The sequence below is a fragment of the Galeopterus variegatus genome, unplaced genomic scaffold, assembly GCF_000696425.1.
Source record: "Galeopterus variegatus unplaced genomic scaffold, G_variegatus-3.0.2 Scaffold534, whole genome shotgun sequence".
Taxonomy (NCBI): Eukaryota; Metazoa; Chordata; class Mammalia; order Dermoptera; family Cynocephalidae; genus Galeopterus; species Galeopterus variegatus.
In genome coordinates this window covers 224,709-251,242 of record NW_007726645.1, presented here as the reverse complement: position 1 = coordinate 251,242, position 26,534 = coordinate 224,709, and the positions used below count along the sequence as shown (strand labels likewise).

At 37.1% G+C, this 26,534-nt stretch overlaps 1 protein-coding gene across 4 annotated transcripts in view; it reads right to left on the bottom strand.

Annotated features, from left to right (window-relative positions):
* CACNB2 (calcium channel, voltage-dependent, beta 2 subunit) overlaps positions 1-26,534 on the bottom strand; it is a 233,055-nt gene that overhangs the window by 32,669 nt on the left and 173,852 nt on the right. For all 4 annotated transcript variants that reach the window (XM_008569811.1, XM_008569813.1, XM_008569810.1 and 1 more), the window contains exons 3-5: positions 6,925-7,047; positions 4,689-4,825; positions 873-949 (exon numbers count right to left, since the gene is read on the bottom strand). In XM_008569811.1, coding sequence (XP_008568033.1) covers positions 873-949; positions 4,689-4,825; positions 6,925-7,047 — 337 coding nt within the window. The remainder of the gene's footprint in view (positions 1-872; positions 950-4,688; positions 4,826-6,924; positions 7,048-26,534) is intronic.

Below are 26,534 nucleotides of genomic sequence, written 5' to 3'. Positions count from 1 at the left end.
ATTTTACTTGATTTTGAGCAGCTCAAAATTACATTTAATTTGTAAGCTCACAGTTGTTAAAATAACGATCATGGGCTTTCATGCAATTCAAACAATTAATCTCCTATTTATATAGAATTTCAAGTTCTACACAGAATGATAGACTTGCCAGATGTAGGAAATAAAAATGCAGTTAAATTTGAATTTTAGATAATAATTTTTTAATGTATGTCTTATAAGTTTTTAGTATGTCTCGTGATATGTACTTAAACTAAAAAATTATTTGTTATTTATCTGAAATTTAAATCTAATTGGATGTTCTTGATTTTATCTCGCAGCCCTAAGAATGAATCCAGTGCTTTGGAAAGAAAATAGTAGTTACTTTCCCATAAGTGTTTTCATCTTTTTTCAATACTTTCGTACATCATCTGTGTTTTCTAAGAGCCTTTCTAGTATAGCTCAAGGCAGGCCAATCACTCCATCTTGACTTTGTTCTCCATCCTTCACCTTTCTAAAGTTTTTATCCTTCTTTTTAAATTTAATATTGAAGGCTACACCTCACATAGCACTGTGGTTGTTGGTGGACGTTCAGTCATTTACTGCCCATTACAGTGTGCTGGGCACCATGGTGGGGACTTGAGATAAAAAGTTAAATATGCTCAGCACTTTGACCATCTACCATAATTTAAACACACTGACACACTTCTTTTTTTTAAAGCCAGAAAATAAATTTCCCCCTGTTGTTCCTACTTACGGGCATTCTTATTTCTGATCTCTTTTAACATCTGTAGGGTTAACATAGTGATTGAGTGTATGTAAATTCACAAAACTAGGTAAGACTGGGGAAAGCATGAAATGCAATATGTACTGTTCAGCACTTATCACCTACTTACCAGATGATGGAGGTGTAGATTTTCTGGAACTAGGTACTATGTCACCCAAACTGGACGATGAATTTCCTCCTGATTTACTGGAGTAAAGCAAAAATTTATATTAAATCTGACACTTATTTCAGATGCTAAAACATTTATATTGCTCAATAAATAAAATTGTGCTTTCATTGAACCTTAAATTTATCTTTCTTACAAAGAGGAAAACAGCAGTTTCCCAGTGGAGATTCCTGGAGTACTTGAAACAGCCATGCGATGGTCTGTTTTCAAATTCAAGTCTTAATTTAAAATGGCCCTGAGAGAATGGAAGAGAAATAGAGTAATTTCTGTAGCCCTCAAGTTTTCTGCCCAGATCACAGATAGTCAAACAGCAGGGATTTCCTTTGCTTTTTATTTTAGCGACCCTCAGAGTGTGTAGAACCTCAAGGCTAACATTGAAAGGTAATGTTTCCTTCTTGTTTGGTTCCTGCTCCTCTGTCTTTGCTTGATTATTTTTATTATGCTAAGACTGAAAGTACTCAAGCTTTCATGGGCAACCTATAAAAGAAAAACACAGCAACACCAAAACTTGCAAACCTTTAAAAGACACAAGAAAAATCACGACAAAAATATTATATGATTTAACCATCAGATAGTACCTGGAACATTTCTCAAGCATGAATAGTATAGAGGATTAAACTTGGTTAATTTAGGAACATTTAGAAGAGCATACACTTCTGAACTACCAATTCTAACGTTTGATACAAGATATGCAAGATATATATACTTCAGTGTCTTAGAATCCTTAGAGTTAATATTAGAACAGTATCCATGTTTTTTACCAGTGTAGAAGCATGCTAAATAATATATTACTAAATGACCCCTTCACAGAAGAAGATGGCAAGGAACATCTTAAAAGAACAACACGGAATTTGGGCAAGATAATCTCACTGCCTAATGTTTATTATAATGGCTGAGCCAGGGTCTAGTTGAAAGAATTTGCTACATGTCCACGCAAAGGGCGATATTTAGTTATGAAAATATTATTGTGAAAATATAAGTTCTACTAAAGTATCAGTAACAGGCTGAATTTTATTGACACTATTCTAGCATTTTAATGCATAAAACAAACATCAAAAACAACTATCAGAAGGGCTCTATATCTTTTTAAGGTTTTTAAGAGATACTCTAGAACATTTAATAAGGACAACAGACAGTACATAAAATTAATAAAAAGTGGTATGTATAGAAGCAATTTCTGGCAGTTATGCAAGGTTACCAATTATCATGACCAAAACATTTTCTTCCAGAAGTTTTATTGTTTTGTTTTGTTTTCCTTTTTCTAAAGTACTAAGTCTAATTTCAGTTCAAGCATGGGTTTGTTTTACATTCTCTTGGAATTTTGATAAGTCAAAATATTATTTGAGTTGTATAAAATTGTGACAAACATTGGAAATAGTTGAAATGTTCAGGATGCAGATTTGCCCTTAACTTTTAATTCTATAAAAACGCCGAGTTTTTGAACTATACCCTATTTCTATTGCCTTTGATGTCTTGATAGAGTTTTTGAACACGGCTGGATTCTGGTTATGTCCTCAGAACAAAACTATATGTAAAATGTTAGGATACAAATGTAAAAACCTGTGAAATAAATTAAGTAAAACTGTTTTCATGTGGGTAGGGAAAAGCTTAGATAAAGAGACAGGACAAAATAAAATCAAGAAAATCAAAGGGAAAGGTATGCACCTATAAGAAAAGGTAATTCAGTTCCCTAGAGTAAGTTGTGAGATATTACACTCCCCAAATATGGGTAATTTATAGTCCATTTATATCTCTTTTAAAAATGCAATAGCAAAACAATATATCCAATAAAGTAAATAGTAACAGATGCAGTAACAAATTGTTCTGTGCTCGCTGTGCCAGGCCCTGGCTCCTTGATTTGCATTCTAGCATGGTAATCTGTCTGAGGTCAGGCTTACTTGCTGTGTGACCTTGGTCAAGTAGGGAACTTCTCTTAGCCTGTTTCCTCATCTGTGAACGGGAGGCTCTAATACCTACCGTCCCCACATCTCCCTATAAAACTGAGCTGAGCACTAACTCTAGACCTAGGTGCCCAGCTGGGAGGCACAGGAGATTGTGTTTTCCTACCAATTTTGACAAAGATTTCTACTCCTTTAGAAGTAGTTTTCATTTCTCAGTTTGTATATGAGGAAGCAGAGAAAGATACACAAGGCTGTCTCTGCAAAAATCCATCCCAAATGTTCCAAAATGCATTCTACAGAACACTATTCCTAAGACTAAAACCAAGAGAAGTTTTTATGCGAAAGTAATTTTAGTACATACATGAAAAATACTCCCATTCCACTACACATATTCACAGCACACATTAACATATTAAAGGCTCTGAAAAATCCTAAAATAACTTTCTGTTACTTAGTACTATCCTGAACTCATTTGATCATAGAACCCCTTCCCTAAGTGATTTGACAAGAAAACTCTAGGAAATTCTTAATTATCCTTAAGAAACAAAAAACAAAACAAAATGTTCCCCAACTGAGATAACTTCAAAACTCAACAAATTATATACTAGCTGGTTGTTAACAGCAGTGTCTATGTCCTATGAAAATGAAATTTTTCCACATTATAAGATTTTATTAACTGGTGTTAAGATACCATTATCACTACGGAGTAGAAAAATACAATAAAGCCAACGGGAACACTAGCGATTCAAAGAATAGTATCAGATCTTTAAAAACCCTGCAGGCAAAATGCATATGCATTATTTATCTATATGCCTCTACTTTTATATGACTCGACTAAATGCATCTCACAATCCGAGCACTCCCAATAACCTAGGAATTAATGAAAGTCAACTCTGGGGTAGAGGTATCAAAACACAGAGGAATCCATCTGAAATAAATGAACTTGACAATTATAAAATGCTAGTTAATGAGGATGGGTGCTCCAAACCACAAAGCAGATTCTATTTCTCTCATCTCCTGACAGTTGACAAAAATCCTTGCTAACATTAAAATATCATCACTGGCACAAGAATTCGCATCATTATATAAACAGATAAGATATAAGCCAGAGAAAACAGAAACCTAGCTCTTCACATTAAAGAAAAGTCTTGCTCATATCCCATCCTTTCACATAGGGAGAAGCATGCTACATCCTTGGACTTGACTTGCCTGCACAGGGTTCAATTTCAAATTCACTACATGCATGATTAGCCCTTCTAGTGATTCTTTAGTGAGGGGCCAACAACCTCAAGAATCCAAGGCAGGATTATTCAGCCCCAGCCTATTACATAACTCATCTAATTGCTATGTACAAAGGCAATTTTAACTCGTTTAACTCTGTTTTTCTCTTTAAGTGCTTAACAGTGAGTAGAACTGAAAAATTGAGTTTCTCAGGTAAAAATGAAACTAACAGATGACAAGAGCTGCTACTTGCCAATGATGTTTGACGCCGTCATCTCTAAAATGTTTCTCTGCATGCCAGGCAGCTACAGACACCAGGATTAGTCACCATGGCTATTTCATGCCAGAGAGTTTTCAGTAAATGATTAGGACTTCAGAATTTCTGAAGCCTAAATTTAATACTCTATGCCCTTAGCTATTTTCATTAATGACAATAATTAATTTCTCTCCCAAACAGGATGAAAATCAGATGCTGGAATGAAGGTTTTAAAAAGAAGAGTCTGTGATACCATCAATAAATCATATCCCCAACTGAATTTTTAACACATAACAAAGATTGTAGAATACAGCAAACAATAGTACATAAGTGATGATAGAATCTGAACTTTTACAAAAACACTTCACATTTTTCTCATACCTGGAGTAGAATTTCCCTTGCTTGGCTCTCTGTTCATGCTGTAGCCTCATGTTTTCTAGTTTGACTGGGCTTGGAATGAATCCGATTTCACAGCCTTCTTTAACCAGTCGCCCTATCCACCAGTCATTGTTAAATTTCTAAACACAAAATCAAAAGTATTAAAATCAGCGCACTTCTGCCAGGTTAGCTCAGTTGGTTAGAGTGTGGTGTTAAAACACAAAGGTCAAGGGTTCTGGTCCCTATATAGGCTAGATGCCAAAACAAAAACAACAAAAATAAAATTAAAAATTGAAAAATAAAATCAGTACACAGAAGTTCACATCTTTGAATCATTTTTCTTCCACATTAACTACTTTGAGTGGAGAGAAATATGGCAATTACAATGAACTATGCCTCAAATATTACAACTCAAGAAACCCTTCTCAGTTCATGGATTTAGCCCATAAGAGTGCAATATTTTTGTTGTGTTCAGCAATCCATTGAAAGCTCTACACTTCCTTCTTTTTCCTGGTAAGACCAGGCTGAATTCCAATCACAGTTGCTGCTGTCGCCAGGAGTAGGACAAGCTGTCTGGGCTCAAACATTAACAGCCCTTTCTAACAAGAGACCATTAGGAACAAAGAAATGTCACAGAGATCTTCCCCTTATATAATCAGATTAATTAGAAGTATTAAGAGTGTGAGATAAATATTGAAATCTACCTGAAATATTGTGTCACAGAAAAATTTACCTTTGTGCAAACAGTTTTACAATTATACAATACAATGTTCATAGATAACTGTACTTATATTGATGTTGACCATTTATCTCTTGCAGGTGGAATATTTATCTTGAGTCTGTATGATTTGACTTGATTTTTCTCAACTGAATAAGCCTGTTCTTGAACACTTCAAAGAAGAATATCCATTCTGTTTTTCTTTTCCTCCCATGGTAGAAAGCAATACTCCAAGAATCAGCCATCGAGAGGAGAGCCTGTATTAACGAGTCTGTATGATTTGACTTGATTTTTCTCAACTGAATAAGCCTGTTCTTGAACACTTCAAAAAAGAATATCCATTCTGTTTTTCTTTTCCTCCCATGGTAGAAAGCAATACTCCAAGAATCAGCCATCGAGAGGAGAGCCTGTATTAACGTAACTTCCTCCTGATGTAAAGTGAGATTTTAGGCATGCCATCCCTTCTGAAAACTTTGTCTTTTCTATCTAGCCAGTATTTCCCATCTCTTTCTAAAAGTTATAGAGGTGATAGGCTCTAAATTCTCTAGGCTCTTTTAATTGACATTCATCACCTCCTTTTTTTTTTTTTACAGCCTTTAGTGCAATGAACAGGTAAATTTACAGATACTCTGTCTGACATATCATCCCCTAGATGGAAATGTTCCAGCTATAAACTCCTCCAGATCCAAGAAAACTTTGCTGTCACACACTTAGAATATTATGCAGCAGGAACTTCTGGTCACTTAACACAGTATTCCAGACAGCAGGTGTTTGAAAAGTGTTAACTCCAAACAAATCTTAATTAAAGGTGAATTTTTCTAATTTATGGAACGTGTCATTGTTAACTGAAAGGTGGAGACTTTTGGCATGGAGGACAAGGAACTTTCCTGATATCTGTTTCTTGCATCATTGGCTCCAGTTCCTACCATTCTCCCTTCCACTGCAGAAATTTAGCATTTAAGGAGGAAAAAAGGCACCGGTAGTCTGAGTTGAGACATTGTCTGCAGAAAAGAGAGATGTGAATTCTAGATATTATTATTAATCCCTCCTCAGATGGCTAAACTTCAGACATCGGGAGAAACTACATGGAGTCAAGGTTAAACACTAAGAAAAGTACAGGTGAAGCATATAAAAGGATCATTTACTCTAGTAGTTCCCAATTTCTGGGCCATAGAACCCAAGGATGCTCTGAAATTACTGCAAAAGGCCTGTCACTCCCAAGCAAACAGAAAGGACATTGTTGGGTGGGAGGGGGGAGACAGAGGAGGGAGGGAGGTTTCAGTAATGGGCCACAATAATCAACCACATTGTATATTGACAAAATAAAATTTTAAAAAAAAAAGGGTGCCTGTCACTCCTTTTTACCTTTAAAAGGTATATTTATATTAGAAAAGGTTGAGAGACACTGAATGTGTATTAATTTGTAGCTAAACATAAGACTGTTTCACAGTGATAAGAAATAAGAAATGGTTTATCAATGGGAAAAATCATGGTGATAGAAACTGAAATCATTTTCCTTACTTCCTTAACATGCAGAAAATCTTTTGCTTCAAATGAGATGGCCATGCCTGGCACCGGGACATCATCTTCATGGGCTGCACTGTAGCTGACATTTGTCCGAACTGCAAATGCAACGGGTTTTGTCTAAAGAGGTAAACGGAAGGGAGAAAAAAATAAATAATAGTGTTCCTCCCTCCCCATCCCCAATACAGTTTCACTGAATAACTGTTGTAGTTGTAATCATCTTTTTTTTTCCCCCCTACCTTGGTCCTCTATCACAAAGTAGCTTGTTAGTAGTCACAACATGTGAAATCTTCTAGCTCTCAGCTATATACCACCCATTTCTGAGCTAGAAACAAGTCATCCTTCTCTCTGAAAGCACTACAAGTAATGAAGGTGAAGGTGAACTACTGAAATATGTGTTTACAACATAACAGCTCATGACAACTGGAAATTAGGAAACAAATAAAATGCCCAGTTATTTTGTTTTGCTGGGAAAGATTTACTTGGTAACTTCTCCCTACCCCCAACACTGACTGTGTTTTAATTAATCATTAATGGCATAATTCCAGAAGGTATAATATTTTGGATGAAAAAAAAACAGGGAATATAAGCTACAACTATTGCAACTATTATTCATTGCCACAGGGAATTATGAAAACAATGGCCTTTTATCCTATTATTCTTCTTTTCTTGAGTTTGCTAAGTCAACTACAGATGATAACATTCATGAAGCTGTCCTTCATTATTTGATGCTTTGAATATTTATAGATAAGCACTGGTCCTCTATCTAGGCAACACCTGTTTATCCACAGGATGAAAAAAAGGTAAACCCAAAAAGGATGAAAACAGGTATTGTCCTAACTGATATTGTATTTCTTTCACATTATGGGCAAGTGGTTTTCTTCTGAGCAGTTTCTCTACTCAGTGAGTTCTTCATCTGGGAGCACTTCATGGGGGAGTCAGAATAGAAAGAAATTATTTTTATTTGCAATTTTCCAGTTAATCCAGTCTACCTGACTGTTGTCTGGGTTGGGGGCTAAGCTAAGAGCCCTGAAGTTACTCAGGTCCACCCAAAATTTGCAGATTGGAAGAGAAGGACAAAGTTCTGGATACAGGCACAGTAGACATGAAGTGGATTTAAATATTTGAAAGCCAATTCCTGGTAGCTAGTACAATTTTTAATGCTACAAGTGGTGCTGTGCTCCTTGTATGAAAAGTTTTAGAAGCATATAAAGAAAAGTTTTCCACTTTTTTCTTGGAATTTTCTTAAATATATGAATTTTATTACCAGAGATACAATCATAATATATTTGATTTTTATCCAGTTTTTAAAGTAATATAGTATTTTTCATGTGATATGCTTTTTAATCTACCATTTAAAAAAATTATCTCAACACTTGCCCTGTTTTGACCTTTTGAGTTACAACTTTTTTCTAATATGATACATATTCTTCGAAAAATCTTTGCACAAAAAGCCTCTTTATATTTAAAATTCTTCCATTAGGATAGATTCCCAGAGGTAGCATGAGTAAGCCATGAGTTACTAAGACCTTTTTAAATTCTATTCCAAACTGCTGTCCAAATGGGCTGCACCATTTCATACTGCAACCAGTAAGATGGTGCCCTTTTCAATAAGATGTAGTCTTAATCAGACTGTTTTACCACTAGGAATAGAATTTTCTTTAGTAGATCTACCCATTATTCAGGAAAGTTTCTGATTACAGAAGTATAAATCCAAGATTTCTTTCTTTTCTCTTTTTTTTTAATGTTAGCATGGTCTTTCACTTCTTTCAGGGTCTTTCTTTTATTCTTTGAAAGATACATTGTTTTAAGTGTAGCATACATTTTTTCAACAATATAAGACATACATTTTTAATGTACAACCCTACAGAGGACCCCATAGAAAATCTATCTTTTACCAACTTTGATCAACTTTTCAAACTTTTGAGTAGCAGAGAGGAGACACTGAAAAATAAAGGGGTGATGAAGGCTGGCATATAATTTTGGGGGCCACAGATAATACACTGGAGTAAGTCAAGGGGGAGGGAAGATATAATCAAGATAAGAGAGTTTAACAGCTTGAGAGAAAGACCCCAGAATGCTAACTAAAGGGTCCAAATGCCAATGTCACTTTTGATTCCCTGACCTCACTTCAGTTCTATGTAGCTGAAGTAATAGTCTACAACATGGAAGGTATTTTCCACATTAATTTTATTTATATGGATTCAAGAACAGGGGATTTTATTTTTTATTTTTTTTATTCTTACATATTTTATTTCATTATATCAGGCAGATTTTTAAACATTAACTTATCAATATACAATGTAGCAATGTAGTTGTTTTTCTTGTCCTTTTACCAGTTCCACTTACCCCCCTCCCCCTCCCCCCATCTACATTGTATCTGTTCACTCGTCTTAACAAGTTCCTGGAATAAGAACAGGGGATTTTAAATGGACCCAGATATGTTGATTCTACCATTTCCTAGTTGAGTGACCTGGGCAAATTCCTTAGTGTCATTGAGCATGTTTTCTCATGGCTAAAGTGAGAGTAATAACACCAATCTTGCAATGTTGCTATGTGATTACGGAAAATGCATGTCACAAGGCCAGGCTGGTGTTTTGTGTATATAGAGAGTACTCAATAAATGGGCACTCACTACATGCCAAAGTAAATACTATACACAAATGCTTCCCCGTCAAGTAAGGTCCAGCACAAATCATTTCTTCTGTGCTCTTCCACTACAACCCCCCTCAGCCCAAATTAGTTAACACAGTTTAATGCCTGCCATATGATACATGCTAAATCACCATTATATTCGAGATGTTTTTCTCCAGTGTGGATTTGTTCATATTCTCTAGGATACAAGAAATGGTAAGGTTTCCCCAAATTCATTTTCCTTACAGTGTTCTATCTCTTTAATTCTGATGTTCTTTGATAGCCCTCAGATACTGAGGCTTCTTTTTTACCCAACTTGAAGTTCCAAGGGAGCATTCCTTAAGAATTCCATGGGAATTTTGATCCCATGAAACCATTCTTTATCAAACATATCCTGTTTTAAGTTGACATCTTCATTTTTGGCCTAATCTCTGTATGGTCACATGGAACTTCTTCCTCTCATCATTCAGGGATCTCGTCCTGGTTCCCACTCGGAGATTCACTTTCATTCTGGAAGCGTACCAGATGGTATGGGCCCTGAGATGTGGTTTAGCTCTCCTCTATTTCACTCTCATGTGATCCATCATAAAACTTGTTGAATATAGCTGATTCTTGGGGCATGAATGTTTTGAGGCCAGTGGCCTTTTACTCTCCCCCCCCCCACCCCCCTTCTTAAGGTACAGCAAAGTCCTGAGAAGCAAGAACAAACAGGAACCGAGAAACCTTGGCCCTACAGAGGTCTCGTGGCAATACCAGGAAGAGTGGGCATTGTAGTAACAGACTAATACAGTGCTCTGGGACATGCTGGGAACAAGGAAGTGTTCTAGACTTCAAGGGAAGCAACGCTTGACCAGACCCAAAACCAAAAATAATGGTGAGCTCCGAAAATTGGATTCTGCCCCAAGTCGTAGGTTCCCCTTTAAGCTGTCCTCTTCCCCCACCCTCTAACTCCAGAGCCTCCCACATTTATCTGAAAGGCTTGGTCATGTCTGGAGGATAAGGTGGGGAAGAAAGGCAGAATGCATAGATATGGAGCCCACAGCCATATGGTCCCATAGAAGGAGCTTCCAGGACTGGCTGTTGCAGGATTGTACTTACATCCAAATTTAGATTTAGATTTAGATTGATCCTACTGTACAGAATGATTAGGATACTAAGTTGGTTGGAAGACAATATGGTCTTTAATTCCATTTTCATTCGACACTTTTAATATCCTAAGCACTTTATTGTCAGTCCAAGGTCATAGCTTGAGTCTGCTTTTGCTGTCTCCTTCTACCTGACTTCCTGGTTAACTTTTTTTATTGCTATGGAGTGCCAGGCACAGGAGGTAGAGGCATATTATTCTATCAGTTTTTGCTTCTGTCTCATGGAAAGGTAAAAAGGAATTGATTCCTCTCCCTGTTTTTGGTAGCTTCTCTCTGGCACATGGGCATATGCTATGTAGCTTAAGGGTGACTGCTAAATCATCTGGGCTCTGTCGCCCCCTTTCTGGGCACAAATAATTAAAAATTTGTGGCACGTTAGCTTGTGGACTAAACCTGAACAGATTCTCAAAACAAATCAATAAGTACCATCTGTAGAAGAGTAGCATCTCATTATCCACACAATAATATAAAAGTGCTTTAAAAACACTAAGGCTATATCTCGTTCACCACCGTATATTCAGTCTGTCTGTTTAAAATTAATATTTTTGAGAAAGGAATGAGTAAGTGATACAGATGTTAAGACATTCTCATTCTTCTCTTCCAGGTCCTTCCTCACCTTGTACATGGCACGATTTATAGTAAAATTATGAAAGCAATCACTTTGGGAATATCTGCCAAGTGACAGGCAGTGTGTTGTATATAATGCATAGATTGCTGCCTTTAATTTAATCCCAGCAACAACTGCTTTTACCAGATGAGGAAATTGAGGCTCAAAAAAGATCTCCCAGGCAGTAAGCAATGGAGGTGTTATTCAAATCTAACTGTCTCACTCAAAACCCTGAGTTCTTTCTGCATTCCGGGCTGCTTTTCATTCAAAGGGGTACAGTGATGGCAATTTTAGAGCATTTGGATGTCTGTTGTGAAATTTTGAAGACTTGAAAATTATATTTTACAGGTGTTATTCAAATCTAACTGTCTCACTCAAAACCCTGAGTTCTTTCTGCATTCCGGGCTGCCTTTCATTCAAAGGGGTACAGTGATGGCAATTTTAGAGCATTTGGATGTCTGTTGTGAAATTTTGAAGACTTGAAAATTATATTTTACAAAATGCTAAAAAATTGGTGGGTATAGAAAAAGGTTAAAAAATTAGGCCCAAATCTGCCACATATTTCTGCATCTTTGCACTTAAATCATTTTGAGATGCAGGAAACAAAAGTAATGTCAATCATGACTTCTGTTTATTTGGATATAAATTTTCTTTCTTCACATCTCTTTTTCACAACCTATAAAGCTATTTTTATAGCGTAAGAATTGAGATATTAAAATATACAGGGTTTCATAGCTTCCAAAAGTGCCACCAAGGCACCTGTACAGGGAAAAGTGAAAGGCCTAGGCTCGTCTAGTTCTATAAACGTGAGCAAGAAGTCATGCAAAGCTCCTTATGATTAAAAGTTTCATGGATTAAGGATTTTAACTAGCCTTAAAGATATCTGAGAATATTGTTCTGCAAGTTTGTTACTTTTTGAAAGATTCATTCTCTAAGTACCACTTCTATAACAGCCATTGACACATCAGCTCAATACACTTTGCAATTTCACTTAAGATGATTTTCTTCGAGTGTGGTTGCTTGATTGTGGTTGTTCACATAGCTTTACTCACTTTATAGCTTTCAGGGTGGATTTATGATGGAAGAGCACTCAGTCACCAACACTGCCTGGTTTCACCACTTATCTCCCCACACCAACTCCAGCACTATTACTGTCTGACCGAAGAACACAAAAGGATGGCCAGAAACATCTACTCAAGCCCCCTAAACTTTCTACCTTCTAGATGCTTCTGCTCTGACTCAGGCCCTCTAATTCCTACGTTAATAATATGCCATATGGTCTACTTTGCCTAGGGACAGATGCCTGGACCTAGACATTAACATATGTATGACAGACAACCAACTGGCAGATCCAGGAGGATATTTGTGGACAGATCTGTGGCCACAGGACTTGCTTTTTTCTCATATCCAGAGGACGCTCTATATGCTTCATGGAGGCCTGGCCTGGGAAAGCCCACAGGCTCCTCTCAGAGATGTGTTTAAGGAGGAGCAATTTTTATTTTCTCGTAGTCTTTTTTTTTTTTTCCTTTTTGTCTTTTTTTCGTGTCCTGCAACGGATCGCAACCCTCAGTGTCGCACCCGTACCGGACCGGGACCGGCAACGGGATCGCAACCCTCGGTGCTGCGCCCGCACCTTGCTCAGCCAGTGAGCGGGAACCGGTCTGTATGTGGGATCCGAACCCTCGGCGGGAGCGCCGCTACACTCCCAAGCAGCTCACTGTAGCAGTGCGCCACCGGGCCGGCCCCTTCTCATAGTCTTCTAGAATCACTATGCCTGAGGCTGCTGAAAAATAATTGTTAATGAGTAGGAGATAATTAACTTAAAAAATCTTTTTGGTCATGAAGAAGAAGTAGATGATCATAAATTCATGACACTATTTTTGGCTTTCAACAATGACTTAATGCATTAATAGTGAAACTAATTATTTGAATGGATATAACATAATGTTTAACTTAAGTTTACTAAAAATGTGCTAGTGGTAAAATATCTACTATTAAAAAGCAAATAAAATTCATTCGAGAATAAAAATAAACTTACCATGAATAATAGTTATTTAGATTTCCATGCACTGATTTATTTCTTAATACAAACATGTTTTGCTATGCTAAATAGAAAAGCATGTTTTTCCATTTTCATTTTGAAACCATCAATAGCTAATAGCATAAAAGGAAAATTCGTAGTTTATGTTTTAATATCTAAAATGGATTTGTCTTAAATATTAACTGCTCCCAATTTGCAATCTTTTTAAAGAAATTTAAATAAAAAATATGACCCAGATTCCTATTATAAGGGACTATGGAAAAAAGAGGTTGAAAGATCTAAGCAGTTCTCTGATCCACTTTCGTGTGGTACACAATAACTTCCTATAAAACTTGTTCTACTCTTCTGTAATTTTAAATGTCACAAGTGGGAGTATAGCCATTGAGTCCTATATAGGAAGCAGTAAGGTACCACAGAGGTAGTGATGTACTTTCAGGAATCAGATCACAGCTATCTGCTTTACTTAGTACTTTTAGTACTTACTGATAACTTTAGTTTCCAGTTATCGTTCTCTGATTACAAATTTTGCTACTTTTGGAGATAGTCAAAAATCCTTCCAATATAAAAGAAAACTACTCAACTTAATTTTATTCTTTTTATATAGGCAAAAGTGTTTACAGTATGTTGTAAAAAAATCTTGCATTTAGTCTTTCCAATTTTTGAACTTTTAAAAATCTCTACTTAATTTATCATAAACTACAAAGAGTAATCTAAGAATTCTTTTAATAGCAAAACATATCAAACCATAATGATAAAAAGAATGTAACAACTGATTATGTATCCTGATGACTGAACACTGAATCAGACTCAATAAGCAAATAATCACGGATTTTTCACATGATAAAATTTACATATGCAGTTTACTGATTTGAGAAATTCAAATTTATTCTCCAGAATCGATTAATTTCATGAAAATTTATATAAGTAGATGCTTACTACCTCAACTAGCTGCCCTCGTGTAACTTATATTCTAGTAGAGGAGATACTGTAATATAATTTCATATAGACCATGTTGGCTGTTGAATTGAAATGAGGCTTTGGGGCAAGAGTGGGACGAGAGATCTCAATAGGAGACTATCACAGTAATCCAGGTGGAGAGATAAGAGTTGTTCAGTCAAGGCAGCAGTAATGGAGGTAATGAAAAGTGTCCTATTCTGGATACATTTTCAAGGCAGACCCAACAGGATTTGCTGATAGATTTGATGTGGGTGTGAAAGAAATTTAAAGATGATGCTGGATGTTTGGGGCCTGAGCAATCTGAAGGATGGGGTACCCATCAAGAAATATGGGGAACGCTACAGGTGACAGTGACAGGAGGCAAAAATCAGGAACATTATGAACATGCAAAATTTGAGATTGTATGAAACATCCAAGTAGAGTTTGGAAGAGTGCTCAAAATCTGAAAGTTTGGGAAAAAGACCTGGGATAAACATATAAGGTGGTAAGTCTTAGGCATTTAAAGCCATGAGTCTAGATGAGATCACCAACCAGCAACCATGGGGGCCCTCCAACTAGCAAAAGAGGCTAAGGAAGATCAAGAGTGAAGGAGAACGACTGTTTATACTGTAGTTTCTAGCACATCAAGTAAAGATAGTGTTCTGAAGAGGAGTGACCAACTGCTAATAGGTCAAATAAGATAAGGGCCAAGAACCACCATATGTACTTTGCAGCCAGAGGTGACTGTTGACTTCTACCGGAACCAATGCAGCAGCTTGCTGGGGACAAAATCCATATTGGAGAGAATAAAAGGAGAGGAATTAGACACTGTGGGTATAGACAACTCCTCCAAGGAATTTTGCTACAAAGGGGAGAAAAAAATGGAGTGGTAGATGGCAGAAGTGGTTCAAGATTTTTTCTTTTAAAGTAGGAGGAATAACAGCTGTTTTCTATGCTGATGGTAATAATCCAGTAGAGAAGAAAAATATGTTGATAAATAAAAGAGAGGACAGAATTGGTGGGGCAATATCCATGCTTAGGCAGAGGAGGCTGTGGGATCCAGGGCACAAGCAGAGATCAGACAGGATCTTAGACAGAGGCAGAGAGTTCAACTCTGGACACAAGGAAGCAGGCAGAGTGTACAACTGCAGATGCTAATCGTTGTGGTGATGGAATGTCATCTAATTGCTGCAGATTTTCAGTGAAATAGGAAGGTGGGAATAAAGATGGAGAAGAGGGTATTAGAGGGTTGAGAAGGAAGAAGACTGTACAATGTAAGAGTGCTGATGATTAAATGGAAGAGGGAAGTATAGTAGGCTTGCCTGGCAGTATTACAAGCCCCTTTGAGAGTCAAGGTCATCAATTTATAGTCAGTTAGCCATGCCATACTAGAATATAATGAGCATCATTACACAGGTAATAGAGTTAAAAGCATAATCCCTCATCAAGATATCATGGCTTGGAAACTGCCTTTTCCCATTTTGCTTTGAATTTTCAACTGCAATTTTATAGAAGTGTGTATTATACTATATATACAAATATATTCTGTATATATTTGTTCAACTGCAATTTTATAGAAGTGTGTATTATACTATATATACAAATATATTCTGTATATATATATATATATATATATATACAAATATATTCTGTATATATTTGTATATATATATGGGGGCATTTTTACCTATTTCCATGAATGGATCTTGGAAATAAGTTATAACCCTTTTCCGGTGAGTGATTTATATTTCCATTTATTTTTTATCCCAACCTCCAAGTATTTGCCATAGTGCTAGATATGTGTTAATAACTGCTAGAAAAATCAATTAAGGAATTGATTCCTTTCTGTTAGATGAATCAAGTGTCAGGTTCTTATCCAGCAACTACTCTGTGCAAGGCTCTGTTCCCATGGCTCCAGGACCCACAAAACTGAATGGCTAAATCACAATGGAAGCCAGGCTGGTCTGATCAGGATTTTGTTTTATATGATTAACATGCATATATGTAAGTGGGAGTGTACATATCTATTTATTAAATATATAATAGCTCTATTAATTAGGAATTAAGGGAAGGTTAAATGTTTAAAACAAAATTTGAAATCTTACTCTAAAATCCACTGAAATTACTAACAACCACAATATAAAGTAGTTAAAACTGTACATGAAGCAAAAGTATACAGAATATTTATCTTTTTCAATAAATGATTAAAAAGTAGATAAGCTCTTAGAAAGGGGTTTTTCGGAGTGAATAATAGTAATTCTTAAAATATCATAATAACCTAAAATAGCTTATCTGAGAGCGAAAATAAAGGCAACATTTATGAATGCTGAAATCAAGATAATGCTCTAAGTTGCAGAATCAACATTCAAGGTGAAGTGAGACTAGAATAATAATGACAGACATAGAAATGTGGCACAACCCTTTCCTTCTGCTTATCAGAATCTTTGGATCTGAGGTCTTCAACTAAGGTATGCAGAGAAGTAATAACTGGTTGTCACAGACTGAATCTTTGTGTCCCCCAACATTCATATGTCAAATCTTAATGCCCAATGTGATATTATGTGGAGGTGGAGCCTTGGGAGGTGATTAGGTAGGTCATGAGGGTGGAGCTGTCATGAATAGGATTAGTGCCTTTATAAAAGAGGCCCCAGAGAGCTCGCTTCGCCTTCTACCATGTGAGGTTACAGCAACAAGATAAACCAAGAAGTGGGCCCTCACCAGACACCACACCTATCAGAACCTTGATCTTGGACTTCTCAGCCTCCAGAACTATGAGAAATAAATTTCTGTTGTTTGTAAGCCACCAGTCTATGGTATTCCGTAACAGCAGCCCTAATGGACTAGCACAGCAGTCACAAGCAAACATCTGTGGAAGAATTTATCCAATGAGAAATCTCATACAAATAAGAGAGACTAAGTCTTCGATTTCAGTGAAGTCTACTGTCATTTAGTTTTTTTTTTTTTTTTTTTGGTGGCTGGCCAGTGACAAGGATCAAACCCTTGATCTTGGTGTTACCAACACCACACTCTAACCAACTGAGCTAACCAGCCAGCCCTGTCATTTAGTACAGCATTCTGCTTTGATAATAGCATATTGGTTTCTTTTCCCAGCAGAGTTGTCACTTCCTAGAGCAAGGTCTTCCAAAGGTATAGCAACTCCTCCTCCTCCAGACCACTGTGAAAGAAACCAATACTGGAAGAAAGTGCTTTATTTTATTTGTTCTGGGTTGTGAAATGTCTGTCTCTCTGCCTTGCAGGAAATGTGAGGTAATTCTCAGGTAAGTCAGCATCTTAAGAAGAAAATAACTGTTTATATTTAATTTTATTATTGATTAGTCTTACCAAGCATGATAACAGTATTTCTCAAGTTATTTGGAAACTAATGGTATAATTCAGGAGCAATTAATTTTTGCTTTAGGCTTATTGCAAAACCAAACCAAACCTTGTTTTTTCTTTGCCTTAACCAAATCAGTATAATGCTCTGTATGTGAAAAACAGAACTTAAATCTACATTATTTTGATATCTAAGTAATTAGCATCCAATGATTTCTTTATCCAAAATTCTACATGTTTTTTCAGGAAAGAAAAATAGAAGTCAAGTCAATAAAAATTCACTCCTCCTTTCAATACACATTTACCTAGCATCTGTTTTGTTCAAAATCCAGCACTGCAGTATTGAAAGGACGAGATGGTGTAGGATTCAGGGTTCTCTTCCTTATGTCCCTTGAGATCCCAGTGGAGGAGCTTGTGCCTACACCAGATCAAAAAACTTCAGCTGAGGTAGTTGGAAGGTTTGGATTCCTGTGTGGCTGGGTTCTAAGAAATTTGCTCACTCTCTCCTTCTATTGTTTGGTTGCATCTTTTGTGAAGGTGCTGCCTCCAACTCCTAAATAACCAACTTTATATTTCTCTTCATTCTCTTTGTTACTTGCTGTACTTCACCCACTTAGTTGCTCCATTTCTCAGCTGGTTTTCTCTAGTGCTGAGCAGTGTGAACTTTGCCATATCAGCTCTGCTCAGCATTTGCATCCTATGGATGGGTGTGAGAGAGTTAAGGAACCAAGCGAGGTATCCCTTTTAAACTACTGCTTGGCATTTAAACTGTTATAAAATGTCTATTCCGTACTTATTTAGAAAATTATACACTACAAAGAATTTCCAAAGAAGCATTCTAAACAAATACAAGGAAAGCCTTTATAAAGTACATGCTGACAAACATGGGGAGACACATTATATTTTGTGTTAATTCAGTAATCTTCACTTTCTTCTCTACTCCAACAGCTGCAGTTTTAGCTAAGTTCAAAGAGTTCTAATGATCAAAAGTTATGCAAGTTTGAGTGTGTTTATTTTATCATCTATTTCACACTGTTTTGTTTTTCTTAAACCAAGAAAACTGAGCAGAGTATCTCCATCACCCAAACCAAATGTTTTGGCAGGGAATAAATTAGTGCAGAGAGTTGTGGGTGGCAAATTCTGAACATGAGACTCTATCTGGTCTCTCACTCTCTAGAAACTCTTAAAACCTTTGTTGCTATCCTTTGGTGTTGTAAGACTTCCTGAGGTAAAGCTTTGTAACTGATTGATGATCTACTTGTGAGGACAGAACAAGGTCCAAAGGGATAGACACCAGAGGAAGGCAGAAATCAGTTTAATATATGAGGAATTTTGTAATAATGACAGATGTTTAACAATGACTGGGTTGTATTTTTAGATGCAAAGTTATGATTTGAACATCTACAAATAAACTCTCATAGTAACTTATAATGACTCTAAAAGTTTTTACTAAAGACATCCCAAATATCTGCTCAAGGGATTTTCAAGTCAGAGGACATTTCCAATTTCCGTATGGCCTTCTGTGAGTCTAGGTTGCAGAAAAAGCAGTTGCCTATTGGGTAACAAATCTAAGAAGTATCAGCTTCAACTTAATTGCGGCATATCTGTGACAGTATAAAGGTATGATTTAGCTTGGTAAAGAGACTTATTTTTTGATATTATTAGACTATAATAATTAACCATTGCTTTAATTTGAGTACTTACTATGTTGAAGTCACTACGTTTAAACATCTCATTTAGTCCCCATAAAAACTCTATGAGGTATGGCATTATTTCCATATTACTGAAAAGAAGAAAGAGAAGTTCAGAGAATTTAACTGAGTTGCCCATGGTCATGTGTCTAGTAAATGAGGATCCAGGATTCAAATCTACATCTTTTTTGACTACAAAACACATGCTCTCTTATAGCCACAGTACTGTCATCAGCAGAGACCACAACCTCTTTGTAACAATTTTGTTTTCATTTATTTCTACTCACTCTTTAATTTTTCCAAAATTCTTATTACATGCCATAATATCTCACAGAAATACTGTAAAGTTTACTTCATAACTTTTCATCAAGTTTCACTAATTCAGGGCCGGCCCGGTGGCGCACTGCTACAGTGCGCCGCTTGTGAGTGCGGCGGCGCTCCCGCCGAGGGTTCGGATCCCACATACAGACCGGTTCCCGCTCACTGGCTGAGCGAGGGGCGGGCGCAGCACCGAGGGTTGCGATCCCGTTGCCAGTCCCAGTCCGGTACGGGCGCGACACTGAGGGTTGCGGTCCGTTGCCGGACACGAAAAAAGACAAAAAGGAAAAAAAAAAAAAAGTTTCACTAATTCATATTTATGACACCCTTCAAATAATTTAAACATACTCTTCCTTGGTTATAGCTTTTACATTTGTACCTTTTATACTTCCCAGTTAAAATTCTTAAAGAATATCCAACTGATTTTTTCCTTAAAACATTAACTAAAAAGTAGAAATTTTTTAAAACACAGCAAACCAAAGAAAGAAAATTTCATCTATAATTTTATCATTTAACTTTTTAGATTATACACATGTTTTATAAAGCAAAAATAGAATTGAGTTAGACATACAATTTTGTAACCAGCTTATTTCACTTAAATAGCTATCCCTTCCCATGTCATTTTTAATGGCTGCACATAATAAATATTTTATTATAAATAATATATCTTATTTATTACATTATCTTATTTAACTCATTAAATAACTTCTTAGTTCCCCAGAAAGCAGAAGTTGAGGCACAGAAGTTATGTAGCAATTCAATTCTTGGGAATATGTAGAGGATTAGAAATCTTGATTCTCGTTTGATTTTTAGAAAAGGGTTTTTATGTAATGCATGTATGGGACAAAAGTCCTTAGTTAAGGGACAAAAGTCCACAGCCAGTGGGCAACGGCCCATCTAATCAATTCTAGTCACTGTTTAGGGATGGGATTATGTACTTTGATTATTGAACATACTGATTGTTGTTAAAAGATGCTGAAAGAATTGCAGTAGGGAAAAATGAAAAAAAAAATCGTTTACTAAGGGCAAGCTGTTTGTTGGTAGAACCTTTAATCATAAGAATGCAACTCTTGCTTAAATCATTTAAGGAGAGGTTATATTTTGGATTAGATAATGATCGCAATTTGATGGACTTAGCTTTTCACAAATTGTACTTAGCGAAAAGCTACTAGTTTCTATTGTTGAAACTATATACTTAGCCATAGATAACTTTTGTTACATTGCCCATGTCTTTTTGTGTCCTTTTGAAATGACTGAATCAATGATGTTCTTGTGAAACTTCCTTGTCTTGACAATAAAAAACAGAAGCTAACATTGAATCCGGGGCCATACCCAGTTTTTTCCTACTAACAGAGGAGTTCCTGAGGTGCATTCCCTATGGGCTTCTCATTGCATTCATGTTGCTTTGAGTAATCCTTTTTGCATCTCCATTACACAGCAAGAAGTGTAACAGGAACAGAAGTCAGGGGCTAGAGAAGGAAGCAAGGAAGGAGCAAGACAACATGAGGAGCCATATTGACTTGGCTGCCACTAAGTGTGGCTGACTACTTAAACTTTCTGAGAAGCCATATAAACCATGTCTTCAGACAGTCTGTTAGGGGGAGGATGTTATTCCCTGTTCAAAGGTTTGCCCCACTGGATGTGACTCCCCTATACTCCGTGCACTCAGGCGTGATGAGCAGGGTCCTATACCACAACCCCTCGTGGTCAACAGGGAAGACTTCTTGACTCCACACAGAGAATTTGCCACAGAGATGGACGGAACAAGAGGCAGGTGAAGGCAACAGGATCTCAAGGGGTGCGTAAGAGTTGTCCACGCTATTATTAGACATGGTTTTGCTATTAAGAACACATTTAAAACATTTTGCTCATAATTATTTCCTGAGCAAATTCTTGGATCTAAAGGTGTTTATATCTGAAAAGAGGTTATATATATTACAAATTTCCCTCCAGAAAGATGTGCTAATTCTCACGCTCAACAGCAGGGGGTGTACACATCTATTTTCTCTTAGCCCTAACCATACATCCCAAGCTCTAGGAAGAAAAATGATAGGCCAGAAACATAAAGGTTCTGGTTCTGTTTTCTGCAATTGAACTAGTTACACTTGGTAGAATTAGTTCAGTAATTCAATCATTTCCCCTAATTCATAAAGTGTTTATTAAATGCGCCTTAGACTTGCTTGGCAATGGGAACACAGAGCTCAACAGGAGAGATGGATTTTGCTCTGGGATGCTGATATTCTAGTGGGAGAGAAGCATACTGAAATAACATCATCATCATTCATTGCACCTATGATAAGATTTACAAAGGAGACATACTGTATATGATGGCAATTACCATAGTTAGCAATGGCAATTACCATTTACAGAGTGGGACTTGCTTTATTCTAGAGGGGTAAGGAGAAGGAGAATCAGCCTGTTGGTAACTAGGTTGGCAGCCAAAAGAGGGGAAAAAACCTCCCATACCTCTAATATTTAAAAAACAAATTAAAAACAAATTGTGATCCTCAAATGATTTGAGTAATTTTTTTAAAAAATCAAGCACATAACGAACTTATCCAAGTAAATGTTGGCCCCTTCAAACAAGTATACTTGGAAAAAATGACATATTCCAGGGTTGCTTCCAGTATTTGAAAATTATTTGAAATTCATTTTTGGAAAGTATCAACAGAACCAAAGGCATAATATTTTGAGTGCCCTTCATATGGTAACTCATTTTCCTTCAAGGACAAGTTAGCTTCCTGAAACAGCTCAGTCATTCAAAGCCTAGTTGAATGGATAAAGTATATGATCAACCTGGGAGATAAACTTTTTAAATTAAAAACATTGTTTGACTAAAAGTAATGAGCTGTCTTCCTAGGGTACTACATGTACTGTCTCAGTAGACAGTTCTAACAATTTGTCAACATTTTTTTTAGACAAAGTCACTGCTTACCTAAGGTCCAAGAAGTTTTCTTAACTTTTTATGGTTCCCATAATTTGTCTTCCTGGAATTTTTATTAAGAACTCCAGGTATGCCTGCAGTAATTTCTCAGCACAGATCTGTCAAGAGATGGGATCACAGACTCTGGCTCTTTGTGTTTACTCTTGGCAGGGAAAAAAAATCAGAAATGGTTACTTATATATAATGAGGGTACTTCAAAAAGTTCATGAAAAGATTTATATGATCTTTTAATTCTATTTTTCCATGAACTTTCTGAAGTAGCTTCATATATATAAAGGATACATCAAATCAGGGAAAAAAAATCAGAAATGGTTACTTATATATAATGAGGGTACTTCAAAAAGTTCATGACAAGATTTATATGATCTTTTAATTCTATTTTTCCATGAACTTTCTGAAGTAGCTTCATATATATAAAGGATACATCAAACCAAATTTTTCTACTTTTAAAAAGAAATGCTGAATATTAGCCTTAATTTTAAGCACCCAAGTAGTCATAGATCTCTAGAATTTTTTCCCCCTCTACTGTGTAATAGAATAATTTGGAGAAAGTGCTAACAAAAGAATCATCTATAATTTACTTCTTTCATTTTGTGTATCTTGCTCCTTTTATTTAAATTCAAGTCATGCTAGATTTTCCATAATTATTTAGACTGATATAGTGCACCCAGGCAGGAAAAGGCCTTGAAGAATGTTTTTTCTAAATGTCTCTGCTTAATGGGTAGGCCCTCTATGAACTCCAAAATAGCTCTTGATAGTCCTGGAAGGAATTTTTAAACCGGATTTCAACTGCAGACAGCAAAAATATTTTTAAAAATGGGATCCTCATTATAGAATAAAAACCATATGCAAAGCATATATTGCTGCAACATAAGTATAATAATATATAGGTAAATTATAAATGGTTTATTGCAGAGTTTTATATTAATTGCCACTTGTTCCTTCCTATCGTTGGGTGGCTGAGAGATCCTCTTTCCTGATCCAATATACTTGTAGAACTTCCTTTCTCACAGGTATAGGCTCAGCTGGTACATTTCTGCCCAGATAGGCAGTTTTTGTCTGTCCATAAATTTTGCCCCGTATTGCAAATGTCAGCTTGTCTGCAGTTGCTTGAAGTTCACTATAAATACCCTCTTTATAAGTTTTATACAAAGGAGGTTGCTGTCCTCCAGGGGTCTCTATTATTAAAAAAACCTGATGCCAATTAATATACTTAGAAACCCGAGAATGTCTTTCCTTTCAAGTTGTGAGGCCCTTCAGCCTTCTGCCTCTGATCACTCTCTGCCTGCTGCTGTGTTCCCATGCTAAAAAGTGGCCAGATTTGTATCCATATTCTGCTCCTCATGGTGGAGAGAACTTCCGCACATGGGTAAAAACACAGACACCACCACCACTGGGCTCCCAGTTAACATGCTCTCCCTGTGGTAGCAGCTTAAGAAGTTTACTACTAACACATTTCACTCTCAATATCAAGTGGCTACACCAACACACCACATATTTTTCAGTGTATATATTCTAAATATATTTAACAAGTTCTGGAGAACATCACAATTAGAAGTCATTCTTAAGGGAAAATTAAAATTACAAAATTTATCAGAGTTATGAGCTGTGGTGGAATAGAAGTGAGGGCTCTACCCAGTGCTTCTGTGAGAAAGTTGAAGAGGATGAGTCATTGTATTACTAAGAAGGCCTGGGTGAGTCCAATCTTGGCCATGAACTGGGTTTGTGACTTAGTACATCAACTGTTTTAAGCCTGGTTCCCACATTTTAAAGAGGGATTTGTGAATGTGAAGTCAGCTGGAACACACAAAGCTCTCAGCATAGAGCCTGGCACAGGGGACACACTCAAAAAAGGGTAACCATCAATACATGAAGTTTCAGAGGATCCTTCTTGACCAGTCTTGACTTGTGCCAGTCTAGTACAGGTTTATTTGGGAGAAAGGTCAGGAAAAGAATCAATAAGGTGTCCTGTAATCCAAAGATCAATAATTACAGCCATACTCTTAGAATGTGGTCCAAGGGTGGGCATGCACCTGTGATACTGTGATATATACTTGGTCTGTGCCCCTGTTTCCTGCAATGCAGTGCCTAAAACTCTTGGACTCTCCAAAGTGATAGTGTCTTTTTGTATGCTAATGAAGTGACTGGGGGCTCCTGGATAGCATCAGGATGGGGCTGGTTGCCAGGGGAACCAACCATGTGATTAGAGGTTTGGAAATTTCAGCTCTACCCCCTTGACCTCTGAAAAGGGTGGCTGGAGATTGACTTAATCACCAGTGGCCAGTGATTTAATCAATCATGCCTACCTAATGAAGCCTCTATAAAAGCCCAATTGGATGGAGTTCAGAGGGTTTCCAGGTTGGTGAACACATGGAGGTGATGGGGGGTGGTGCACCCAGAGAGGGCATGTTTGTGCCACACCCCTCCCCCATACCTTGCCCTATGCATCTCTGCCAATTGCTGTTCCTGAGTTGTATCTTTTTATAATAAAATTTAGTAAGTAATTTTTTTTAAGTTCTGTGAGCCATTCTAGCAAATTATCAAACCTGAGGAAGGGAATCTGGTTTGTACCCAAGCCGGACAGCAGTTATGCATAACCTGGGGACCCACTACTATCAAAGTGGGGACAGTTTTGTGGGAATGAGCCCTTAACCTGTAGGGTCTGCAGTAACTCCAGGGAGATAGTATCAGAATTGGATTGAATTGAATTGCAGGACACTAAATTGGTGTCTGCAGAGAACAGGAGAACTGCTTGCGGTGGGGGAAGAAACCCACATCTGGTGTTAGAAGTATTGAAAGTACTAGGAGAGTAGAGAGGAAAAAAGAAATCTCCTTTTAGCACCCCAACATTTAGTGGCACCAGGCTAATGAAGGCAATACTGAGTTAGATCTTTCAAAAGGCCAGTTAGATGCTTCGCTGTGCTTCACAGCTACAAAGGTTACCCACCCAGGCCTTCTATCCTGCAACCATGAGATGTTACTGAGTAAGGGCATGAACGAGGACACAACTCCCAAGAAAACAGGTGGTGAGTTGGCATCCCCACCTTTGTACGGTCTAACAATTCACACTCCTTGACTAACAGCACTTTAGTTCACAAGCCTAACTAAGCACCTGGCTTGCTGCCAGTAGCTGACTACAGAACCAGAGTCCATAGTCCCTGAGAGTCACCCTGGCTCTCTGGCCTGTGGCTTCCTTATATGTGAGATAACAGGTCTGCAGGGTGCCTGTCAGCTCTGACGTTAAAATCCTGTGAGCTGCAGTCACGTTCATGTTTGCAGTGTTCCCCTACCCCACTGTGAGGGCTCCTTCCTACCAAAAAGTATAATTATATTTTCAAAAGGCCTTTTTTCTACGAGAGAAATTTCAGGAACTATCTTGAAACATCATGTTTCATCACCTTGACTATTAGAGTTGAAAGAGTTCTTAGTGAATGAATCCAAGTCTCTCATTTAAAAATGAAAAATTGAAGCCCAGCAATTTGTGTACTGCTCAAGGTCACAGAGAGTAGCCTGGCAGGCAGCTGCACCTGAGTTCGTAGCTCCTTGTCCAGTAAGTACTTTCTCCAGTTACACCCTGGCCCTGGTTATGATATATGAAAAAGACAACCGAAGCCTCAGGAAATTATTTTTGACTTTTTTTTTTTTTTAAAGATGACCGGTAAGGGGATCTTAACCCTTGACTTGGTGTTGTCAGCACAACGCTCACCCAGTGAGCTAACTGGCCATCCCTATATGGGATCCGAACCTGGGCCTTGGTGTTATCAGCATCACACTCTCCCGAGTGAGCCACAGGCCGGCCCTATTTTTGACTTTAGATGGTAGTTTTCAATTGCTATTTTACAGCCAGGAAAAGATAAGTATTTTTAAGAAGCAAGAACAACTGTAAAGCCAATCCCCTTCCCCACTTTGGCTATTTACAGCAAGTTACGTTAATTCTCTGTGTGACTGATAGGAGAAG